The sequence below is a fragment of the Pongo pygmaeus genome, chromosome 1 (genome assembly GCF_028885625.2).
Source record: "Pongo pygmaeus isolate AG05252 chromosome 1, NHGRI_mPonPyg2-v2.0_pri, whole genome shotgun sequence".
Lineage (NCBI taxonomy): Eukaryota > Metazoa > Chordata > Mammalia > Primates > Hominidae > Pongo > Pongo pygmaeus.
In genome coordinates, this window is record NC_072373.2 from 108707555 (window position 1) to 108728631 (window position 21077).

Below are 21077 nucleotides of genomic sequence, written 5' to 3' on the forward strand. Positions count from 1 at the left end.
TATGGGAAACCCCAGTTACAGGTCCCCTATCTCCTTCCTGCCAATCAACACAACACCTCAGGAGGACTAAAAAAAGAAACACATCAATCATCATAAATTGCTCAATGACTCTGGAATGCTCTGTTTCTATTCCTGTTTCCTTCACTGCTTCTACTCTTCTTCTTTTCTTAGAGACGGGTTCAAGTTTTGTTGCCCAGGCTGGTGATGCAATCATATAGCTCACCACAGCCTCAAACCCCAAGACTCAAGGGATCCTCCTGCCTCAGCCTCCCTAGTAGCTGGGACTACTAGGGAGTGCCACCATGCTCAGCTATTTGAAATATTTTAAAATATTTTTGTTGTAGAGACAGGGACTCGCTTTGTTGCCTAGACTGGTCTCAAACTCCTGGCTTCAAGCAATCCTCCTGCCTCAGTCTTCCAAACTTCTGGGATTACAGGCTTGAGCCATGGCGCCTGCCATTGCTTCTATGTAAACACTAACTAACACACCCAAACTAAGCTTTTAAGGTGCTTTCCCTCAATGGAGTCACAGTCTTTCTTCATTCTTTACAATGGGCTCAGACATATTCAACCTTAGATTACCAGTCTCTATCACTTGATGCTGTAGGGAATTCAGTCGGCCTGCCTGAATGCAGTTGGGGAATTTTTTGAAGGTTCTTCTATACCCCATCTTACGGCTTTCAAATGCTCAGTAGGGTTGCTATGATAGCATGCCTTCTTATTCAGTTCCTATTCTGGACACGCAGCTTGCCCGTGACTGTTGCATGTCAAGTGGCTGGAACCAATCAGCTCATCTAAGCCTTCCTCAGAAGCCAATCAGAGCCTCGGAAAGTGACCTCACTCAAGGGAGAGCTCTGTGGGCGAGAAAGCATCTCTCAGATCTGTGAGTGTCCCTAAGTCACTCCCTTCCTCCCCACCCTCCTTACTTCCTGTAAAACAACACCGCCTACCTCCCTTCCCCCAAAGAAAGGGAGTGAGAAAGGCTAACTAAATTCCACAAAGGGAAGAACCAAAAGAGAAACTGCAACTCAGCCACACACTGGTCTCTGTAACTGGAGAATAGGATATTTAGGGGGGCTTGCTCTGCACAGACATACCTTTCAAAGTGGCATCTGCAGGGTCTGGAAGAGGAGGGAATATGGTGAATAAGTCAGCTCCTCCTCCCTCCTCATACCTGGTTTTCTTGCCTTTCCCCACAAAAATAGCTGTAATCATTTTTTGTAAATAAGGACAAGATCAAGGTCAAGTGTGGGAAAGACAGGGCCTATGTCCTTGTGAACATGTGTGAACAGACACAATCATGTCCTTGTGGCCTGAGGACCAGAGGCTCAGAAGTCAGCTGGTCTGCAGGGGGCATAGGCTGTTCTCTACAATTTACTTTGCATTGCCCTACAGATGAGGCCTTGAATATTCCTTGGCTGGGCTAGATTGTGAATATGTGTGGAAGGGAAGGGACAAAGGACAAGCGGGCGGTAACCCTCCAGTGTGTCACACCAGACCCTGCTTAGTTAAGCATTTCCTTCATTCCTCCAGCCCTCTATCACCAGGCCTCACCCACAACAGAGAGAGAGATAAAAACACTTTATTTAAAAGTATAAAACCAGGCTTACTCCTTCAAACTGCTCCCACCCCTAATTATCTCCACAAAGAGCTATACAAATTGGGCAGGGATATGTGTACAGTCATCTCAGCTCTAACAACCCCAGTTCTTCTTTCAATTCTCCTTTCTTCCTTCATACAATCGAGATGTTTGTCCTTTGCACTTTCCCCAAGATAGCAAAGGTGATACAAATGTGGAAGGAGGGGAAGCGTAGAAAATAAATTGTCATCATCCTCTATTCCCATCTCCAGGGACCAGACAGATTATATGAACTCTGACCAAATGATTTGCTTGTCTGAAAAAACAAATAATAGGGAGTTACTCTCTGTATCCTAAAGAAAGACACGAGGGTCCAGAGTCATTCTTCAGTATATAGCTTCGTCCATGTTGTCATCACTGTCACCACCAAAGTCCTCTCCATTGTCAAAATATGACATGATGTAATCAGTTTCCTGAAATGGAAAAAAAAAAAAGTAAAAGTCAATTTGGCATTCACCTTCCTTCCTGTGTACCAGACCCCTTTCCTCCCAGTCACACCATTCCAGGCCTAAGACATCTCTTCCAGCTGTAGTTTGGAGAAGGGGGGCAGATGAAATAGAGGGAAGCCCCTAACCTGGGGGGCACTATCTCTGTTGGCATGCCAACCCTCTGAGGAGAGCATCCCTAGTATAAAGAGGGTAAAGGGAGGGGGACTAAGGTGGAAGGAGTCCCCTTCACCTCTTCGTGTTCTTCTTCATCATACTCTTCTTCTTCCTCCTCTTCCTTCTCTTCTTCTTCTTCTTTCTCCTCATCCTCCTCTGAAGTTACTTCTTCTTCCTTCTTCTCCAGGGTCTCATGTGGGGATGAATAGGAATAGAAACTCAGGTTCAGTTCACAGAAGGGAAAAATTGAGGCACACATGGGCCAAGAGAGAGGGAATGGATCCAGGGCTCAGGAGGTCTCTATGTACATTTCCTCCTCACCTCTAGTTTCTGTATTGTTTCCTCCTTATCTTCTGTGGTCTTAGGGGGCCTCTTGGGGAGCAGAATTGTAATCCCTGGTGGAGGGATCAAAAGGTGAACCATCAGAGAGCAAATTTTGCCAGCTTTATAGCCCATCCTCATGCAAAGAACATGTCACTCTGCTGCCCTCATGTGGCCACTATGACATCTAGCAACAACACTTGGTAGATTGGGTATAGGAACTGGGATGGAAGGTGAGACCAGCAGCAGCCTCCGCCCTCAGGCTGATGAAGGAAACCTCTCTTCTCCCTCCTTTTTCCAGATACACTCACGTTCCTTCTGTAGCTTCCGCACTCGGATCTTTAGCTCCCGGGGTAGACGCCGCCAATCTGGGAATAGTGAGAATGTAAATGTCAATAGGACCCTGCCTGGGGTCTCCAGTGAATACTGACTGGTTTTAAAGAGGGGTGAGGGTTTTAAAGGAGAGGAAGGAAGGGGCTGGGTCAAAGTTGTTCAGAACAAAACTGTGGCTTGGATATCTCCTGAGTAGTGGGAACTAATAGCTTTTTCAGGTAGAATCTGAGTGTGTTGGACCATAACTAAGGCTCTAGCTTGCAGATCCTGGATCGGGGAATGGGGTGGGGACATGGGCGTGGTGGGAATGGCTTGAAGCATCTCATGCATTTGAAAGAAGGGCAGTCAATGAAAGGGCCCATCACCTACCAGGGTTCCAATCGATGGCATTGTCAATCGGACCTGACATCTGATATTTGTCTGAATAACGCTCCACATCTGAGGGGTGGAAGGGTCAAAGTTTTATCCTTCAGAGACCCAGAACAGGACTGTTCCTGAGAGTCCAGCCCTCTCAATACTCAGGAATTATCTGTTTCCTTACCCCAAACCCAGAGCCCAGGGGGTCAGCTTCAGTGAGGACCTTATCACTTTTTTTTTTTTTTTTTTGAGACAGAGTCTCGCTCTGTCACTCAGGCTGGAGTGCAGTGGTGCAATCTCAGCTTACTGCAACCTCCACCTCCCAGGTTCAAGCGATTCTCCTGCCTCAGCCTCCTGAGTAGCTGGGACTACAGGCGCATACCATCACGCCTGGCTAATTTGTGTATTTTTAGTAGAGACGGGGTTTCACCATGTTGGCCAGGATGGTCTCAATCTCCTGACGTCGTGATCCACCCACCTCGGCCTCCCAAAGTGCTGGGATTACAGGCGTGAACTACTGCGCCTGGCCCCTTATCACTCGTCTAACCTGTTCCTTTTCCACCCAAAATTATGATTTTTTTTTTTTTCAGACAGAATCTCGCACTGTCGCCTGGGCTGGAGTGCAGTGCCACGATCTCAGCCCACTGCAGCCTCCGCCTCCCAAGTTCAAGCAATTCTTGCCGCAGCCTCCCAAGCAGCTTGGATTACAGGATCTGCCACCAGGCCTGGCTAATTTTTTTGTATTTTTTGTAGAGACAGGGTTTCACTGTGTTGGCCAAGCTGGTCTTGAACTCCTGACCTCGTGATCTGCCCACCTCAGCCTCCCAAAGTGCTGGGATTCTAGGTGTGAGCCACCACACCTGGCCTTTTTTTTTTTTTTTTTTTTTTTTGAGACAGAGTCTTGCTGTGTCACCCAGGCTAGAGTGCAGTGGCAAGATCTCAGCTCACTGCAACCTCCACCTCCCAGGTTCAAGCGATTCTCGTGCCTCAGCCTCAGCCTCCCGAGTAGCTGAGACCACAGGCACACACCACCGTGCCTGGCTAATTTTTATACTTTTAGTAGAGACAGGGTTTCACCATATTGGCTAGGCTGGCCTCAAACTCCTGGCCTCAAGTGATCCACCCATGTCAGCCTCCCAAAGTGCTGGCCATTACAGGCATGAGCTACCGCACCCGGCCATGATGATTTTATTTTTTTCTGTCCCTTAGTACAAAGGCATGGCTGTATTAAGAAATAGCATGGTGCAGTGGAAAGTATGCTAGGGAATAAGAAATCAGGATTTCAGTATTCTCTTATTGGTTGGTGCTTATAACATCCAGATTGTTAAAAATTTTGCTAGGCGCAGTGGCTCATGCCTGTAATCCCAGCACTTTGGGAGGCCAAGGCAGGAGAATCTCTTGAGCCCAGAAGTTCAAGACCAGCCTGGGCAACATAAGGACACCCCACCTCTATTTTACAAAAAAATAAAAAATATATAATTTTTTAGAAAATACATCCCCCTACTTATACACGTGAAATGGGATTTTAATATTTAACCTCCTGCTGTCCCAAGACTATCATGAGACTCAAAACAAACCATGAATACTATAATGCATTTCAGATGCAGGAGTAACTATTATGATCTCCCCAGTTAGATAGTATGCTTCCTGTGCCTTTCTGGCTCCCAGTGGTGCTGAGCACAGGGCACTCCCCATGGAAGGCACTCAGAATATGATGCTAGCATTCCAACTGACCTCTCTTGGGGACAGCTGGCCGGATGAAGTAGGGGAGCTGCCTCATGGCTCCTCGTAGCTCCTGCTTCAGTGCCAGGACATATTCCCCTTCCTCTCCTGAGGGCAAAGGTACTGGGCGAAACTCCAAGGGCTAAAGAGGCAGGGGCGTGGTCAGTTCAGGGAGAAAATGCTAGTACAAATTTAGGAAGACCCCTCCTCCCAATTTAATCTAACACTCCCACTGAGCAGAGGGCCAAACGAGAATGGGGGGAGTAACATATTATTTTGAAAGCTGGGGAGAAGTAAAGGTGGACACTTCTTTGCCTGCAAAACATCCCTGTGCATTGGGAGTATAGAGACAGAGAGGGCCAAGGCGAGGATGGTTTTATGATGGTCCAGGAGGAATTCAGAATCATGTACAGTCAGCCAGGGGCACATGAGAGTCTGGGAAAGGAGTGGAGAGACTCACAGGGAAGAGTGGAGAAGGCTGCAGGGTGGGTGGGGGCAAAGCATCCCCTTTCCCAATGCCCACGGCCTCCATGTTGAAGGTCAACTGGCCCCGGCCATGACCCCGGCCCCCACCCCGGCTGGCCATGGTGGAGGGGGCCTCGGTATTCAGAGATCCAGTGAAAAAACCTGATAAAGACAAAAACAAAGAGAAAAAAAATGTAGTAGAATGGACAGGAAGCCAAGAAGGTACAAGACATTCAATCTTTTATCTCTGGGACATGAAAAGTTAATGTCATTCAACAAATTTTGACTGAGAAGGCACAGTGTCAGAGAGAGAATTTCTGGAAATATAAACATGAATGAGACATGGTCCTCCAAACAGGTCAGATAATTACAATATAGGTTAGCACAAAGGAGAAAGTACTGAAACCCTTGGACAAAACTCTACATCCCTAAGACAATTTGATGTTTATCTCTATCTGCATTTCTTTATTTTTATTTTTAGAGATGCTCTGTCACCCAGGGTTGAGTGCAATGGTGCAATCACAGCTCACTCTAGCCTCGAACCCCTGGGCTCAAGATCCTCCTGCCTCAGCCTCCCAAAGTGCTGGGATTACAGGCATGAGCCACTATGCCCAGCCACTAACTGCATTTCTACATATACCTTTGAATTCTTTCTATCTCTGGCCTTCCAAACCCGACCAGGCCCCAATTCAATCCAATGCAATGCATTTGGCAAAACATTTATTAATCGTCTACCATGAAAACGATAGTGTGTCAGGCACTGTGGGAGCACAGGGATGAGTCATCAATTTCATTGTCAACCAGGGGAAAAGAGACATTACAATCAAATTGATCTTTTTATTTTATTTTATTTGAGATAAGGTCTCTTTCTGTCATCCAGGCTGGAGTGCCATGGTGTGATCATGGTTCACTGCAGCCTCAACCTCCTGGGCTCAGGTGATCCTCCTGCCTTAGCCTCCCAAGTAGCTGGAGCTACAGGTGTGTGCCACCATGCCTGGCTCTTTTTTTTTTTTTTTTTTTTAAGAGACAGGATTTCATTATGTCAAGTGATCCAACTGTCTCAGCCTCCCAAAATGCTGGGATTACAGGCATGAGCCACCGCGAGAGGCCAAATTGATCTTTTTAAACACCACTTGGAAGCATAGAATCTTAGAATTGGGAGGACCCTTATAGAGGTCATCTAGTCTAAACCCCTCCCAGTGCAGGACTTCACTCTGTAAATTGTTTTGTTGTTGTTTGGTGTGTGTGTGTCTTTTTTTTTTTTTTTTTTTTTTTTTTTTTGAGACAGAGTCTCACTCTGTTGCCCAGGCTGGAGTGCAGTGGTACAATCTTGGCTCACTGCAACCTCTGCCTCCCAGGCTCAAGTGATCCTCCTGCCTCAGCCTCCTGAGTAGCTGGGACTACAGGCATGTGCCACCAAGCCTGACTAATTTTTGTATTTTTTGTAGAGACAGGGTTTCACCATGTTGCCCAGGCTGGTCTCGAACTCCTGGACTCAAGTGATCCACCTGCTTGGGCTTCCCAAAGTGCTGGGATTACAGGTGTGAGTCACCACCCCTGACCCTACTTTGTGAATTGTTATTCAGCTTTTGGTGGCATTTCCCTAAAGAGATGGTATCCATTCTCCCCCAAGACAGTATATTCCACTGTGATCAACACTGATGAATCCAAAGTTTCTCCTTCTACTGAATTTTCACTCTGTCTCTTATCATCAATCCTGAGGAACCAGTCAGAGGCAGCTAGGATGGGGGAATAAAATCACCAGATGAAAAGAAAACTTGAGAGAAATGATATCCCAGTAGCAATGAGCACACCTAGCACCCAGATCTTGGTTTCTAATACAATTTTCCAATAAAAGGAACCAGGGCTCCCTGGACTACTAGCTGATTCTAGGACAGGGTAGGAAATATACAAGATGAGTCTAGAGCATCGTGAGGTGCCAAAAAGTAAGGAAGTGCTCAAAACAACAACCACACTCACATATTGATGGGGTTAGCTGGGTGCAGTGGCTCATTCCTGTAATCCCAGCACTTTGAGAGGCTGGAGCAGGCAGGTCACTCGAGCCCTAGGAGTTTGAGACCAGTCTGGACAACAGGGCAAAACCTCATCTTTACAAAAAATACAAAAATTAGCCAGGCATGGTGGCATGCACCCGTGGTCACTGGGTGATCCTTCCCTACTGGGAAGGATCGCTTGAGCCGGGGAGGTTGATGCTGCAGTGTCATGATTGCACCACTTGCACTCCAGCCTGGGTGGCAGAGTAAAGACTCTGTCTCAAACAAACGAAAAACAAACAAACGAAAAACAAACAAAAACCAGAAAAAAAATAAAAAAAAAACATATTGATGAGGCTATGTCAAAGGGACATAAGAGCCAACTGAAAAAGTTCCCAATGGCCAAAGCTGAAACAATTTGAGGAACAAAATAAATAAAGCAGTATTAGATTATAACCCCAAAGTATAAGATAAATATCTGTGAGTCCACAGTGATATAAATAAATGACTGAATTTATTTATATGGGGGAAAAAAGACAAATCTCTCATGTAGAATTCCAAATAAAATATGTAGACATTCCATCCTAAAAGGGAGCAGGGGAGCATAACTCCCCACTTTTTTTTTTTTTGAGATGGAGTTTCGCTCTTATTGCCCAGGCTGGAGTACAATGGCACGATCTTGGCTCGCTGCAACCTCCACCTCCCAGGTTCAAGTGATTCTCCCGCCTCAGCCTCCCAAGTAGCTGGGATTACAGGCATGTGCCACCACGCCCGGCTAATTTTGTATTTTTAGTAGAGACGGGGTTTCTCCATGTTGGTCAGGCTGGTCTCGAACTCCCAACCTCAGGTGATCCACCCACCTCGGCCTCCCAAAGGGCTGGGATTCAGGCGTGAGCTACCGCACTGGCTATAACTTCCCACTTCTTATGTGTGGACTGCATATAGGGAATTTCTCTCTCTCTCTACACACACACACACACACACACACACACACGTATATGTGTGTGTGTGTATATATATATATATATATTTTTTTTTTTTTTTTTTTTTTTTTTTGAGACGGAGTCTTACTCTGTCACCCAGGCTGGAGTGCAGTGGCGCAATCTCAGCTCACTGCAACCTCTGCCTCCCGGTGCAAGCGACTCTCCTGCATCAGCCTCCTGAGTAGCTGGGATTACAGGCGCACGCCACTACACCCGGCTAATTTTTGTATTTTTAGTAGAGACGGGGTTTCACCATGTTGGTCAGTCTGGTCTTGAACTCCTGATCTCGTGACCCGCCTGCCTCGGCCTTCCAAAGCGCTGGGATTACAGGTGTGAGCCACTGCACCCGGCCCTCATTCAATATAATTTAGGAAATCAGGAGGAATATTTTTACAGTGGAGAGACCAGAAAAACACTACTTCAACCAGATGACCAAGGTCAGCATCAGTACTCATAAATCATGTTTTCGGTATGTGCCCTTAAAATTATATGATAAAATGGTACTTCACCTCTGTGATCATCCTCCTAAAAACCCATAACCCCACACTAATAAAGAGAAAAACATCAGACAAATTCCAGCAGAAAGGCATCCTACAATATACCCAACTCCTCAAAACTGTCAGTCATCAAAAACAGTAAAGTCTGAGAAACCCGTCACACTTAAGAGGAGCCTAAGGAGATGTGACAACTAAATATAATGTGGAATCCTAAATGGGATCCATGTACAGAAAAAGAGCAAAGGTAAAAACCAAAGAAATGTCAATCAAGTATCAACCTTAGTTAATAATAATGTATCAGTATTCATTCATTAATTGTAACAAATATACTAATCTACCTTTTTTTTTTTTTTTTTTGAGATGGAGTTTCGCTGTTGTTGCCCGGCTGGAGTACAATGGCGCGATCTCGTCTCACTGCAACTTCTGCCTCCCAGGTTCAAGTGATTCTCCTGCCTCAGCCTCCTGAGTAGCTGGGATTACAGGCATGTGCCACCACGCCTGGCTAATTTTATACTTTTTTTAGTACAGAGGGGGTTTCTCCATGTTGGTCAGGCTGGTCGCCACCTCCCGACCAGGTGATCCATCCGCCTTGGCCTTCCAAAGTGCTGGATCACAGGCGTGAGCCACTGCGCCCGGCCTTTTTTTTTTTTTTTTTTTTTTTTTTTTTTTTTTTTTTTTTTTTTGAGACGGAGTCTCCCTCTGTAGCCCAGGTTGGAGTGCAGTGGTGCGATCTCGGCTCACTGCAACCTCCGCCTCCCGGGTTCAAGCGATTCTCCTGCCTCAGCCTCCCGAGTATCTGGGATTACAGGAGCCCGCCACCGCGCCCGGCTAATTTGTTTTTGTATTTTTAGTAGAGACGGGGTTTCACCATCTTGGCCAGGTTGGTCTCGAACTCCTGACCTCATGATCCACCCGCCTCAGCCTCCCAAAGTGCTGGGATTACAGGCGTGAGCCACCGCGGCCAGCCAATCTACAATGTTAATAGGGGAAACTGTGCACTGGGACAAATGGGAACTCTTGGCACTATCTGCTAAATTTTTCTGTAAGTCTGAAACTGTTCTAAAATATATAATCTATTAATGAAAACAAAAACAAAAACAAAAAAAACTCGAGGCTGGGCGTGGTGGTTCACACCTGTAATCCCAGCACTCTGGGAGGCTGGGGTGGGATGACTACTTAAGTCCAGGAGTTTGAGACCAGCCTGGGCAACATAGTGAGACCCCATCTCTACAAAAAATAAAAAAATTAGCCAGGCATGGTGGCACATGCCAGTAGTCCCAGCTACGTGGGAGAGTGAGGTGGAAGGATCGCTTCAGCCCGGGAGATAAGAGGATTCAGTGAGCCATGATCATGTCACTGCACTCACCCTGGTTGACAGAGACCTTGTCTCAAAACAAAAAGCTAAAACAAAAATCAAGTAGCAATTCAAAATTCACAAGAGATTAGTTGGTGAAAAAAATATTTAAAAATAATATGTAGAAGGTAATTTATGTCAGAAATACATACACACATATGAATTAAAAATCTGTTATAGAAGGATATGTACCAAAAATTAACAATGGTTAATTTGAAGGATGAGGTTTTTTTGAATTTTTCCTGGTGGGGAGAGTTGTGTATCTTTTTTTTTTTTTTTTTTTGAGACAGAGTCTTGCTCTGTCACCCAGGCTGGAGTGCAGTGGTGCAATCTCGGCTCACCGCAGCCTCCACCTTATGGGTTCAAGCAATTCTCCTGCCTCAGCCTCCCGAGTAGCTGGGATTACAGGCACCCACCACCATGCTCGGCTAAGTTTTGTATTTTTAGTAGAGACGGGGTTTTGCCATGTTGGCCAGGCTGGTCTCAAACTCCTGACCTCGTGATCTGCCTGCCTCGGCCTCCCAAAGTGCTGGATTATAGGCATGAGCCACCATGCCCAGCCAGGTTATGTATACTTTGTTTTTTTCTATACTGAATAGAATACTATAATAACATTAAAATATTAATTTAAAAATTTTTGGCTGGGCATGGTGGCTCATGCTTGTAATCCCAGCACTTTGGGAGGCTGAGGCAGGTGGATCACAAGGTCAAGGGATCGAGACCATCCTGGTCAACATGGTGAAACCCTGTCTCTACTAAAATACAAAAATTAGCTGGGCATGGTGGCGTACCCCTGTAGTCCCAGCTACTCGGGAAGCTGAGGCAGGAGAATCGCTTGAACCCGGGAGGCGGAGGTTGCAGTGAGCCGAGATGGTGCCACTGCACTCCAGACTGGCAAAAGAGCGAGACTGTGTCTCAAAAAAAAATTTTTTTAATGGGCCAGGTGTGGTGGTTCATGGAGGTAATTTCAGCACTTTGGGAGGCCAGGGCAGAAGGATCACTTGGGCCCAGGAGGTCGAGGCTGCAGTGAGCTATGATCACACCACTGTGCACCAGTCTGGGCAACAGAGTGAGACCATGTCTCAATAAATAAATAGATAAATACAATTTAAATGTAGTAACAGAATACTAAATGAGATTAATAATCTGTAGCTAGGAGAGGGTAGAAAAACGTATATCTAAGGAATCTGGGAAGTTTCAAGCCCAACTGCCATAAAAAAATTGAGGGAACAATGGCTGTTGGTTAAGATATCAAATTGCAATCTGTTTGAAAAGAACATATTAAGGGAGAGAAGATGTCTCATGGAGACTAGAGAAATAATAAGAATTTGTCGGCTGGGCATGGTGGCTCATGCTTGTAATCCCAGCACTTTAGGAGGCTGAGGTGGGCGGATCACGAGGTCAGGAGTTCAAGACCAGCCTGACCAACACAGTGAAACCCCGTCTCTACTAAAAATACAAAAAATTAGCCAGGCGTGGTGGTGCACGCCTGTAATACCAGCTACTCAGGAGGCTTAGGCAGGAGAATAACTTGAAATCAGGAGGCAGAGGTTGCAGTGAGCCAAGATTATGCCACTGCACTCCAGCCTGGGCAACAGAGCGAGACTCCGTCTCAAAAAAAAAAAAAGAATTTGTCACCGTGTCTTCAGCCCCTTTTAAACGAGAGAACATTCTAACCAGCTGGTTAAGTATCTTTCCACTTGACAGATATAGTTCTGGCAGTGGAGATAGGAGCTGCTGTGATTGCAAAGCAATGAAGAGTCAATAAATGGCCATGAGCTTTGAGGTTAGACAAATTCAACACCATTTCTACATATTAAATGAGTGATCCTCTAAGAATGCAGGGGAAAAAGAACACAAAATTTTATTTAATACAGGTTCGAAATAAACCATCCATCTGCCCCATTCATCTTAGGAATCTACAGGGAGTCTCTGCTATTTAAGATTGTGATGGAGTTAAAATTCTTGAGGATACTTAAGGTCTCCCATAATGTAGTCACAACCTGCTCCTCCTTAACATCAACCTTTCCAGAGAGTTTACCCCTGTACTCTGTTTTACTCCAAACAACACTCATATACACTATGCTCATTCCCAATTATTCATACCTATATATTGTGGTGGAAGTTACTGAGAGGCAGGTTTCAACTAAACATACAGAAAAACACTAACAATTACATCAAATTTAAGGAAGGCAGTACATGTAGAGGTTAAGAATATGGTTTTGAATCCCAGTTCAATTTCCTAGCTACAAAACTCTGGTAATTTATTTATTGTCTCTAAACCTGTTTCCTCATCTGTAAAATGGGAATACAAATAACAATAATAGAATCATTTTACTCAACAAATATTTATTGAGTGCTTACTATGTGCCAGGCACTGTTCTAGATTCTATGGATATAGCAGTGTGCAAAACAGACAAAAACTTGCTGCACCCACGGGGTTTAAATGGAGCTTTCATTCCAGTGGAGACATCAGCAAACAAACAATACTTCAAGCCATGAGACTAGGTGAGACCCCTAAAGGAGTGGATGTGGACAGAGAAAATAAGAAATTCAGGCACTGAGGCCTGGGGCACGCTGATGTGTAGAATTTGCTATATGTGTAATAAATAAAGCAAGAAATTAACACCCTTAAATTAAAATCTTGGAAATCCAAATTTTTAAAAATCGTCTCAATAGAAAAAATGGGCAAAGGACATGAACAGGCAACTGGCAAAGAGAATGGCCATGTCTGGACATGGTGGCTCACACCTGTAATCCAGGGTTTTGGGAGGCTGAGGTGGACAGATCACTTGAGGCCAGGAGTGAATGACCAGCCTGGGCAACATAGAGAAACCCTGTCTCTACTAAAAATACAAAAAATTAGCCAGGCACAGTGGTACACATCTTTAATTCCAGCTACTCAGGAGGCTGAGGCATGAGAATCACTTGAACCCAGGAGGTGGAGGTTGCAGTGAGCTAAGATCTCACCACTGCACTCCAGCTTGGGCAACAGAGCAAGATTCTGTCTCAAAAAAAAAAAAAAAAAAGGGAGAGAGAATGGCCAATAAAACCACTCTTCACCTATGAAAGTGACAAAGATTTAAATAATAAGCAGGCTGTCATGAGTTTTTTTTCAAATGGACACTCTCATACCTCACTGGAAGGACTATAAACATAATATTTCAAGGGGAGCAATTTGTCCACTTAAATCAACAGCCTTTGAAATGTTTATATCCCTAATCCAGCAATCCCACTTTAAAAATATATTCCAAAGACATCAACAGATATACAGTCACAGATATAAGTAAAAGGATATTCATCAAAGAGCTATTTATGGTAGCAAAAATTCTGAAATAACTGAAACAATCTAACAACAAATTAATGGTTAAAAAATACCCATTTTATTTATTTATGTTCTTTTTATTATTATTTTTTTTTTTGAGGCAGTTTTGCTCTTGTCGTCCAGGCTGGAGTGCAATGGCGTGATCTCAGCTCACCGCAACCTCCACCTCCCGGGGTTCAAGTGATTCTCCTGCCTCAGCCCCCCGAGTAGCTGGGATTACAGGCATGTGCCACCATGCCTGGCTAATTTTTTTTGTATTTTTAGTAGAGATGGGGTTTCTCCATGTTGGTCAGGCTGGTCTTGTACTCCTGACCTCGTGATCCACCCGCCTCGGCCTCACAAAGTGCTGGGATTACAGGCATGAGCCATCACGCCCGGCCTCTTTTTTTTTTTTTTTTTTTTTTTGAGACAAGTTCTTGCTCTGTCGCTTAGGCTGAAGTGCAGTGCAGTGGCAATTTTGGCTCACTGCAGCCTCGACTTCTCCAGCTCAAGCAACTCCCCACCTCAGCCTCCTGAGCAGCTGGAACTGCAGGCCTGAGACACCATGCTTGGCTATATTTTTGTAGTTTTTGTAGAGACAGGGTTTTGTCATGTTGCCTAGACTGGTCTTGAACTCCTGGGCTAAAGTGATCTGCCTACCTCAGCCTCCCAAAGTGCTGGAATTACAGGCATGAGCCACCATGCCCAGCCAGAAATGGCTTGCCTTTAAGAATGCTACCAATTCCACTGTAAAAGGACAGATTTCCCTTCTTTTTTTTTTTTTTTTTGAGACTGAGTTTTGCTCTTGTTGCCCAGGCTGGAGTGCAATGGTGCGATCTGAGCTCACTGCAACCTCCGCCTCCTGGGTTCAAATGATTCTCCTGCCTCAGCCTCCCCATTAGCTGGGATTACAGGCATGCACCAACACGCCCAGCTAATTTTTGTATTTTTAGTAGAGATAGAGTTTCTCCATGTTGGTCAGGCTGGTCTCCAATTCCCGACCTCAGGCAATCCGCCCGCCTTGGCCTCCCAAAGTGCTGGGATTACAGGCATGAGCCACCGTGCCCAGCCAGATTTCCCTCTTTTACAGTGGAAGTGTGGAATGCATTTCCTTTAGCTATATAGTTCTTATTTAGAATATTTGTTGGATATTGACTAAAGAACAGGTATCAAAAAATGGAATGACCTACAAGAGAGATAAGAGAGTTCCCTTACTAAAGATGTTTACATAGAAGCTGGGTAAAAATTTACTAAATAGGGTTTGTAAGAAGGATGCATGGCTCTAGTAGAGGATTCCCTATGATCAGCATGATTTAGCATTGTGTCTGGCATATAGTAGGTGCTCAATAAATATTTGTTGAATGAATAAATACATTATTTCTATGGGCCTTTCCAAACTTGAGACCTTGTGATCCATAAAGCCTCCCCTCACCATTCCAGTTCTCCTTGCTTTCTTCCTTCTCTAGATTGTAGAAACAATTATGAAACACGTATATTATGAACCACTAATTTAATGGCTCTTAATTACATACTGTATTGTCTTGTATTGTTCCCTAGTTATGTTAGGAGTTTAAATTCTGCCTCCCCAAAAAGAGTGCTAGTTACCAGAAATCAATTCTATTTAACTAACATTTATTGGGCACTATATATTAACTACTAGCACCTGTCCTACAAAACCTTCTATTCTAAAAGGCATAGAAACGTTAAAGAGAGAGAGTGCACTAAGTGGCCTAATAAAGGTATACACAAAACGCTATCGTAGACGGGGGAACAATTCATTTTGCAAGAAAGGCGGCCCAGGAAAACTACAGGTAGCATTTCAGCTAGTCTTCATAGATAACAGGAGTTTGTCAGGCTCTTGGGATAATATTAATAGATTAGGGGGAAGTTGATGCTATAGCAAAGAGGTACAAGAGGCTGTCTCGTTTTCTGCTTTAATGTCTCTCCCCATGCGCAATAGAAAACTACCATTCTCTAGTATACAATCAATACAGAAATGGGAGCCCAAGGGAGAAACGGTAGGGAGTCAGAAGGGGGCTGATCCAACAACCTGACGGAAACCGTTGTCTATCTCGCAGCCTGGCCGGGATGAACAAGTTTGGCAAGTGTCGGACCGAACCAGGTCAAGCCTTACCTGCTGCCCCTCCCCCGCGCGGAGCCCAAGCCGCGGCCAACTTGAAATGTACTGGGCTTCCTCGAGTCGGTGGCGTTCTAAGCCCGCCTCCCGGAGCTCCCTATTGGTGAGTTTTCTCGGCCAATGCAGGAGAAGCCGAGGAGGGAAGTCCGCCCTCTTGAAGACTAGGAAGAGAAGGAGGGAGGGAGAGAGTAATCCCGGAACCGAAGCTTGCGAAGCGGGTCGCAGAGAGAGATGGGGGTTGCAGAATCACCTGGGGTCACTTATTTCCGCTCTCACTCCAGATGAAGGAGCCACTAGCCGGCGAGAGTTCACCGAGGGAACGTGACACTCATATCTCATCGAGGGACCGTGTTGAGGGAGCCCCTACAGAGAGGCCAAAGGAGGAGAGGGCCTACGGAGATATGAACCCCTGTAAAAGCTGCTCTTTAGGGATCGGTCTTTTTGTGACTCTAGCTTCACAGCTTGGTCTCTCCATTACTCCAGGCTTCCTTTCAATCATACATTGCCTCTCTCCAACACCACCAATGGATACTTCTTTTCTAAAAATGTTTTTCTGTGGGTTGCTGCCGTGTCTGTGAGAAGGTGGGCAGAGGATTTGAGAAAGGAAGGATTTGGGATCAGAGTACCAGGGTTGGGGAGACAGGGCAGGAGCCCAGCTTTTTCTGCATTTTCCACTACTTTCCACTTCCTGCGAGCTCCTTGGGAAAGCCAGCAGAGTGGAAGGAGGAGTCCTATTTTCACAGAAAACAGAAACAAGGGAGAAAGCGTTCAGAATGGAGATGAAATCTAGGAGTTAGTCAAGAAGAACATCCCAGATGTCAGAGAAAATGGCCTGTAGACTGGGAGGCTGTAGGTGTAGTGGCAAGCGCCCAGTCTTTGCCATAGGACAGAAACATAGCTGTGAAGCTTTGGAGAGCTTGCTCAACCTTATTAAGTCTGTTTCCTCATCTGTAACAAGAAGATGATAGTTCCTATCTTATAGAGTTGTGAGGATTGAAAATAGTGTATGTAAAGCACATGGCACATAGTTGACACGTGTCCAAGAAATAACTAGTAAAAATGGGTAGCTTCCTGCAAATATTTCTCTCTCTCTCCCATCCCTGGGAACATTATTTTCAGTATCTTGCATCTGGGGGGACTCCAGCCTCTGAATTAGCTCAGGACCTTGAGTGAACTTTTTAAATCCTTAGGATTTTTCTTTTTCTCCCACTTCCCTTGGTGCCTTCCAGCTGGACACAAACTCATTCCTAAAATATGTGGATGGAAGCTATGGTAACCATGGAGACAGGGCAGGTGGCAAGGAGAGGCAGAGACAGTGTGAGAGACCAACAGACAGATAGGAAGAGAGAAGATAAAAGGAATGTTTCAGACAGAGATCTTCAAGCAAGATGGAAAAAATAAGACGTCTAAGCAAGACTGAGATTAAAGAGATGCAATGCGAGAGAGTGTATTACAAGGTTCGCTCTTCTTCCTGCCCCTTTCCTATCTCCCTGCCCGCAATAATACGGGGTGGAGGCACCTGGGAATGTCCCTTGCCCTATCTAAAAGTGCCACCATATCCACCCTCCTCATACTTATCTAAGAGGTCTATATAAGGGAGCTGAGGTCCAAGTTTCTCTGCGATGGGTGTTCCGTTTTTGAGAGATGGGGCGGGGGTGTATCTGTGTCCGACTCCAGGCTGGACCGTGCTCTCCTTCACAATTAAACTACAGGAAGAAAGCCACATCTCTTGCCTCTCTTTGCACAGTATGGACACCGGCTGTGGATCCAAAAAGCCTTTCTACACCTTTCTTGCACAGTGTGCCATGTGCCGTGTGTGGCAGGTCAGGTCTGGCGCACAGGAGCGCATAAACACACCAAGTGCGGAGAATGGGGATCTGCTGAATCTCAGCGAAGAATCTGGATGATGGTCCCTGTCTGGGTCGCGGAGGAGTCCCCTAAGGAACACTTAGGTTTGTTGGGGCTGAGGGGAGGTTGGCTGAGAAAAGGAAGTCAGGATTGGAGCCTCTGGGTTTTTGAGGGTTTATGTGTGCATGAGTGGGGGAGCAGTTTGGTGCCTGACGCCCCCACCCGCAGAGCCTAGGCTACAAATAGCACAGCAGAGCTCCGCCCCCCTCCCCCCCTCCGCCAGCTTCTCTCCTCCCGAGCCGGCGCTGTGCCCGGGGCGCTCCGGGAGGAGGGACCAGGATCCGGCGCCGGGTCGCAGATACTGACACCAAGGGAATCCGGGTGCCCCCCCTCCACGCCATGCGGGTGCCCAAGAACCTGGCTCCGCCACCTCGGCTGCCCCGTGGCCACGGCCCCAATCCTGGCCAGGCGGAGATTCTGCGGACATTCAGGTATCTATCTGGGCGCACAGCCTGGGAGGGGAAAGAGCAAGGAGTGATGGGGAATATCGCAGGGGCAAAAGAACCCCCCAATTCTCCCTCCACCCGTTTTAGGTCTCAAATGCAGGCTGCTTCCCTCCCCCCACTCGATTTTTGGGGTTGTGGCAAGCTAAAACAGGTTAGGAATGAGAATACATGTGTGACTGTAGGGTGCATGTATGTGGGTGGGTGGCGTTCAGCATCCTAGAAAGGGGGATCCCAAGTGTAGATAAGAAAAGGGGGATAGAGGAAAGGTCTGATAAGCCATGGGGTGAGGGTAGGGGTGCGGACATCCCTGCGCGTGCACGAACGCATTTGCACGCGCGCTAGCCCTTCAGTGCGGGTGCACCCTTCCCACCTCCTCAGGCATGCGCTGCGGGGGAAGGGCCGGCTGAAAGGCATGAGTTAGAGGAAGGACTGTATGCCGTGAAGGTCTCCCCCACCCCACGCTGGGTCCCTGCATCGGTGCCTCAGTTTCCCTGCCGAATCTATCAATAAGATGTCTCTCTTGCAGGGATCGGCTTCGTCACTGAGACCTCAGGCCTCTGCCAGCCACTCCCCCTCCCCATACCCCTAGTCATCCTCGGCAGGTCTCAGTCCCGGCTCCAGCTGTGCCCTCGCCCCAGCCGCAGCTATGTTGCACACCGAGGGCCACGCTCTTCTTCGGGCGGTGGGTCAGGGTAAGCTACGCTTGGCCCGTTTGCTTCTGGAGGGAGGCGCCTACGTGAATGAGGGTGATGCGCAGGGGGAGACTGCGCTAATGGCAGCCTGTCGGGCCCGCTACGACGACCCCCAGAACAAGGCACGCATGGTACGCTACCTTCTGGAGCAAGGCGCGGACCCCAATATCGCAGACCGATTAGGGCGCACGGCGCTCATGCACGCTTGCGCCGGGGGTGGGGGCGCCGCGGTGGCCTCGCTGCTCCTTGCCCACGGCGCAGACCCCTCAGTCCGAGATCACGCGGGCGCCTCGGCTCTTGTCCACGCCCTGGACCGCGGGGACCGCGAGACCCTTGCCACACTGCTGGACGCCTGCAAGGCCAAGGGCACGGAGGTCATCATCATCACCACCGATACCTCGCCCTCGGGCACCAAGAAGACCCGGCAGTATCTCAATTCTCCACCATCCCCAGGGGTGGAGGACCCTGCTCCCGCCTCTCCTAGCCCGGGGGTCTGCACTTCGCCTTCGGAAATCCAACTGCAGACCGCAGGAGGAGGAGGGCGTGGGATGTTATCCCCTCGCGCCCAGGAAGAAGAGGAGAAGCGGGACGTATTTGAATTCCCTCTTCCTAAGCCCCCCGATGACCCATCCCCTTCCGAGCCGCTCCCCAAACCACCACGCCATCCCCCAAAACCACTCAAAAGGCTCAACTCCGAGCCCTGGGGCCTAGTGGCCCCTCCTCAACCAGTCCCACCCACCGAAGGGAGACCGGGGATCGAGCGCTTGACTGCCGAATTCAATGGCCTGACCCTGACCGGTCGACCCCGTCTTTCCCGACGTCACAGCACCGAAGGCCCTGAGGACCCGCCCCCATGGGCGGAGAAAGTGACTAGCGCGGGTCCTCTCTCTCGTCGAAACACAGCACCAGAAGCTCAGGAGTCTGGTCCCCCTTCAGGGCTGAGGCAGAAACTGAGCCGCATGGAGCCAGTGGAGCTCGACACCCCTGGACACCTTTGCCCTGATTCGCCTGAGTCCAGCCGCCTGTCCCTGGAGCGCCGCCGATACAGCGCCTCCCCGTTGACCCTCCCTCCAGCCGGCTCGGCTCCCTCTCCGCGCCAGTCCCAGGAGAGTCTGCCAGGGGCAGTATCTCCGCTAAGCGGACGGAGGCGGAGTCCGGGGCTGTTGGAGCGGAGGGGCTCGGGGACGTTGCTCCTGGACCACATCTCGCAAACGCGGCCGGGTTTCCTACCCCCTCTCAACGTCAGTCCCCACCCTCCCATCCCTGACATTCGCCCACAACCCGGAGGTCGGGCGCCTTCGTTGCCTGCCCCTCCTTATGCCGGGGCGCCAGGCTCTCCCAGGACCAAGCGCAAATTGGTGAGACGCCACTCCATGCAGACTGAGCAGATCCGCCTGCTAGGGAGCTTCCAGAGTCTAGGTGGGCCTGGGGAGCCAGGGCGCTGAGAGGAGTGAGAGGAGCCAAGGAGGTTGGGGATTAAGACCTTAATGGGATAGGTGGGAGAACCAGCTCACACACACACCACGAACATAGGGATCTCTTGCATGTGCTCATGGGTGCACAGTGCACCCACACATGGTTAAACATGTGTCCATAAGCACAGTACTCTTATTAGCAAGAAAGAATAAGTACTTTTATTAGCAAGAAAGAATAAGTACTCTATTTACTGGGTATATACACACATGTATTCATGCCCTGGTCATTTCACGTGCATATGGGATTACTTGTGTACCTACAGGCACAGCACATCAATAAACACACAGGGCTAGGGTCCTAAACTCTCTTGCATTTGTTCAGAAGCAGTAGGGAACCCTTACTTATGGGCAGTCTCCGATGTCTTTGCCCTCCTGCAGAAGCAATCCCTTGCTTTCCCTGTATGCCCTGCAACACAGCCTATCATGATTTTGCACACTCTACTCTCTCCGTGAACATCCCAGCCCATTCTGCAGGTCTTGCTTCTTTCTCCAGGCCTGGCTCCTTATTCACACCCTGCTTCCAACCCCAACCACTTTTCAGGATATCTTTTTCACTCTTCTTGGGGGTTCCTGCAGCAACCCCCAGCCTCAATTCTGCTGCTGTCTTTACTGCTCTCAACTTCACTTCTCAACTTCCTGCTTTTTATTCCCACCCTGTTCCTCCAACAACTACAACAGATTGTCTCATTTTCCCAGGGGGTGGGTCATGGGCTCTAAGCTGCTCTTCTGTCTGTCTGAGCTTATGAACACCCCCACAGGTAGAAGTGGGGAGAAACCCTAAATCACTCCTCTCTCCACTTGACATATCAAATAAATGTGTTCAGAAGTCTCTGTTTTGTCACTTCTGC

General features: G+C 47.6%; 3 protein-coding genes across 6 annotated transcripts in view; 2 read left to right on the forward strand and 1 right to left on the reverse strand.

The window, feature by feature from the left end:
* The window catches only part of LOC129015142 (neuroblastoma breakpoint family member 11-like), a 2260169-nt gene that overhangs the window by 1758412 nt on the left and 480680 nt on the right, over nt 1–21077 (forward strand).
* On the reverse strand, nt 1567–15864 carry POLR3GL (RNA polymerase III subunit GL). Its single transcript, XM_054453290.2, has 8 exons — nt 15706–15864; nt 5435–5601; nt 4987–5116; nt 3265–3333; nt 2874–2930; nt 2563–2636; nt 2318–2431; nt 1567–2052 (listed from the first exon to the last, which is right to left on the reverse strand). The coding sequence occupies exons 2-8, from the start codon at nt 5558–5560 to the stop codon at nt 1966–1968; spliced, it is 657 nt and encodes a 218-aa protein (XP_054309265.1). The 5' UTR covers nt 5561–5601; nt 15706–15864; the 3' UTR covers nt 1567–1965.
* On the forward strand, nt 15824–21058 carry ANKRD34A (ankyrin repeat domain 34A). 4 transcript variants are annotated; one of them, XM_063664112.1, is made up of 6 exons: nt 15824–16119; nt 16938–17165; nt 17456–17660; nt 17840–18047; nt 18150–18213; nt 18589–21058. In XM_063664112.1, the coding sequence occupies exon 6, from the start codon at nt 18709–18711 to the stop codon at nt 20197–20199; it is 1491 nt and encodes a 496-aa protein (XP_063520182.1). In that variant the 5' UTR covers nt 15824–16119; nt 16938–17165; nt 17456–17660; nt 17840–18047; nt 18150–18213; nt 18589–18708; the 3' UTR covers nt 20200–21058. The 4 variants fall into 4 exon arrangements, with proteins under 4 accessions (XP_063520182.1, XP_054308866.1, XP_054308857.1 ...); XM_054452891.1 differs by lacking the exon at nt 18150–18213 and having other exon boundaries at nt 15824–15896; nt 15990–16119; XM_054452882.1 differs by lacking the exon at nt 18150–18213 and having other exon boundaries at nt 15833–16290.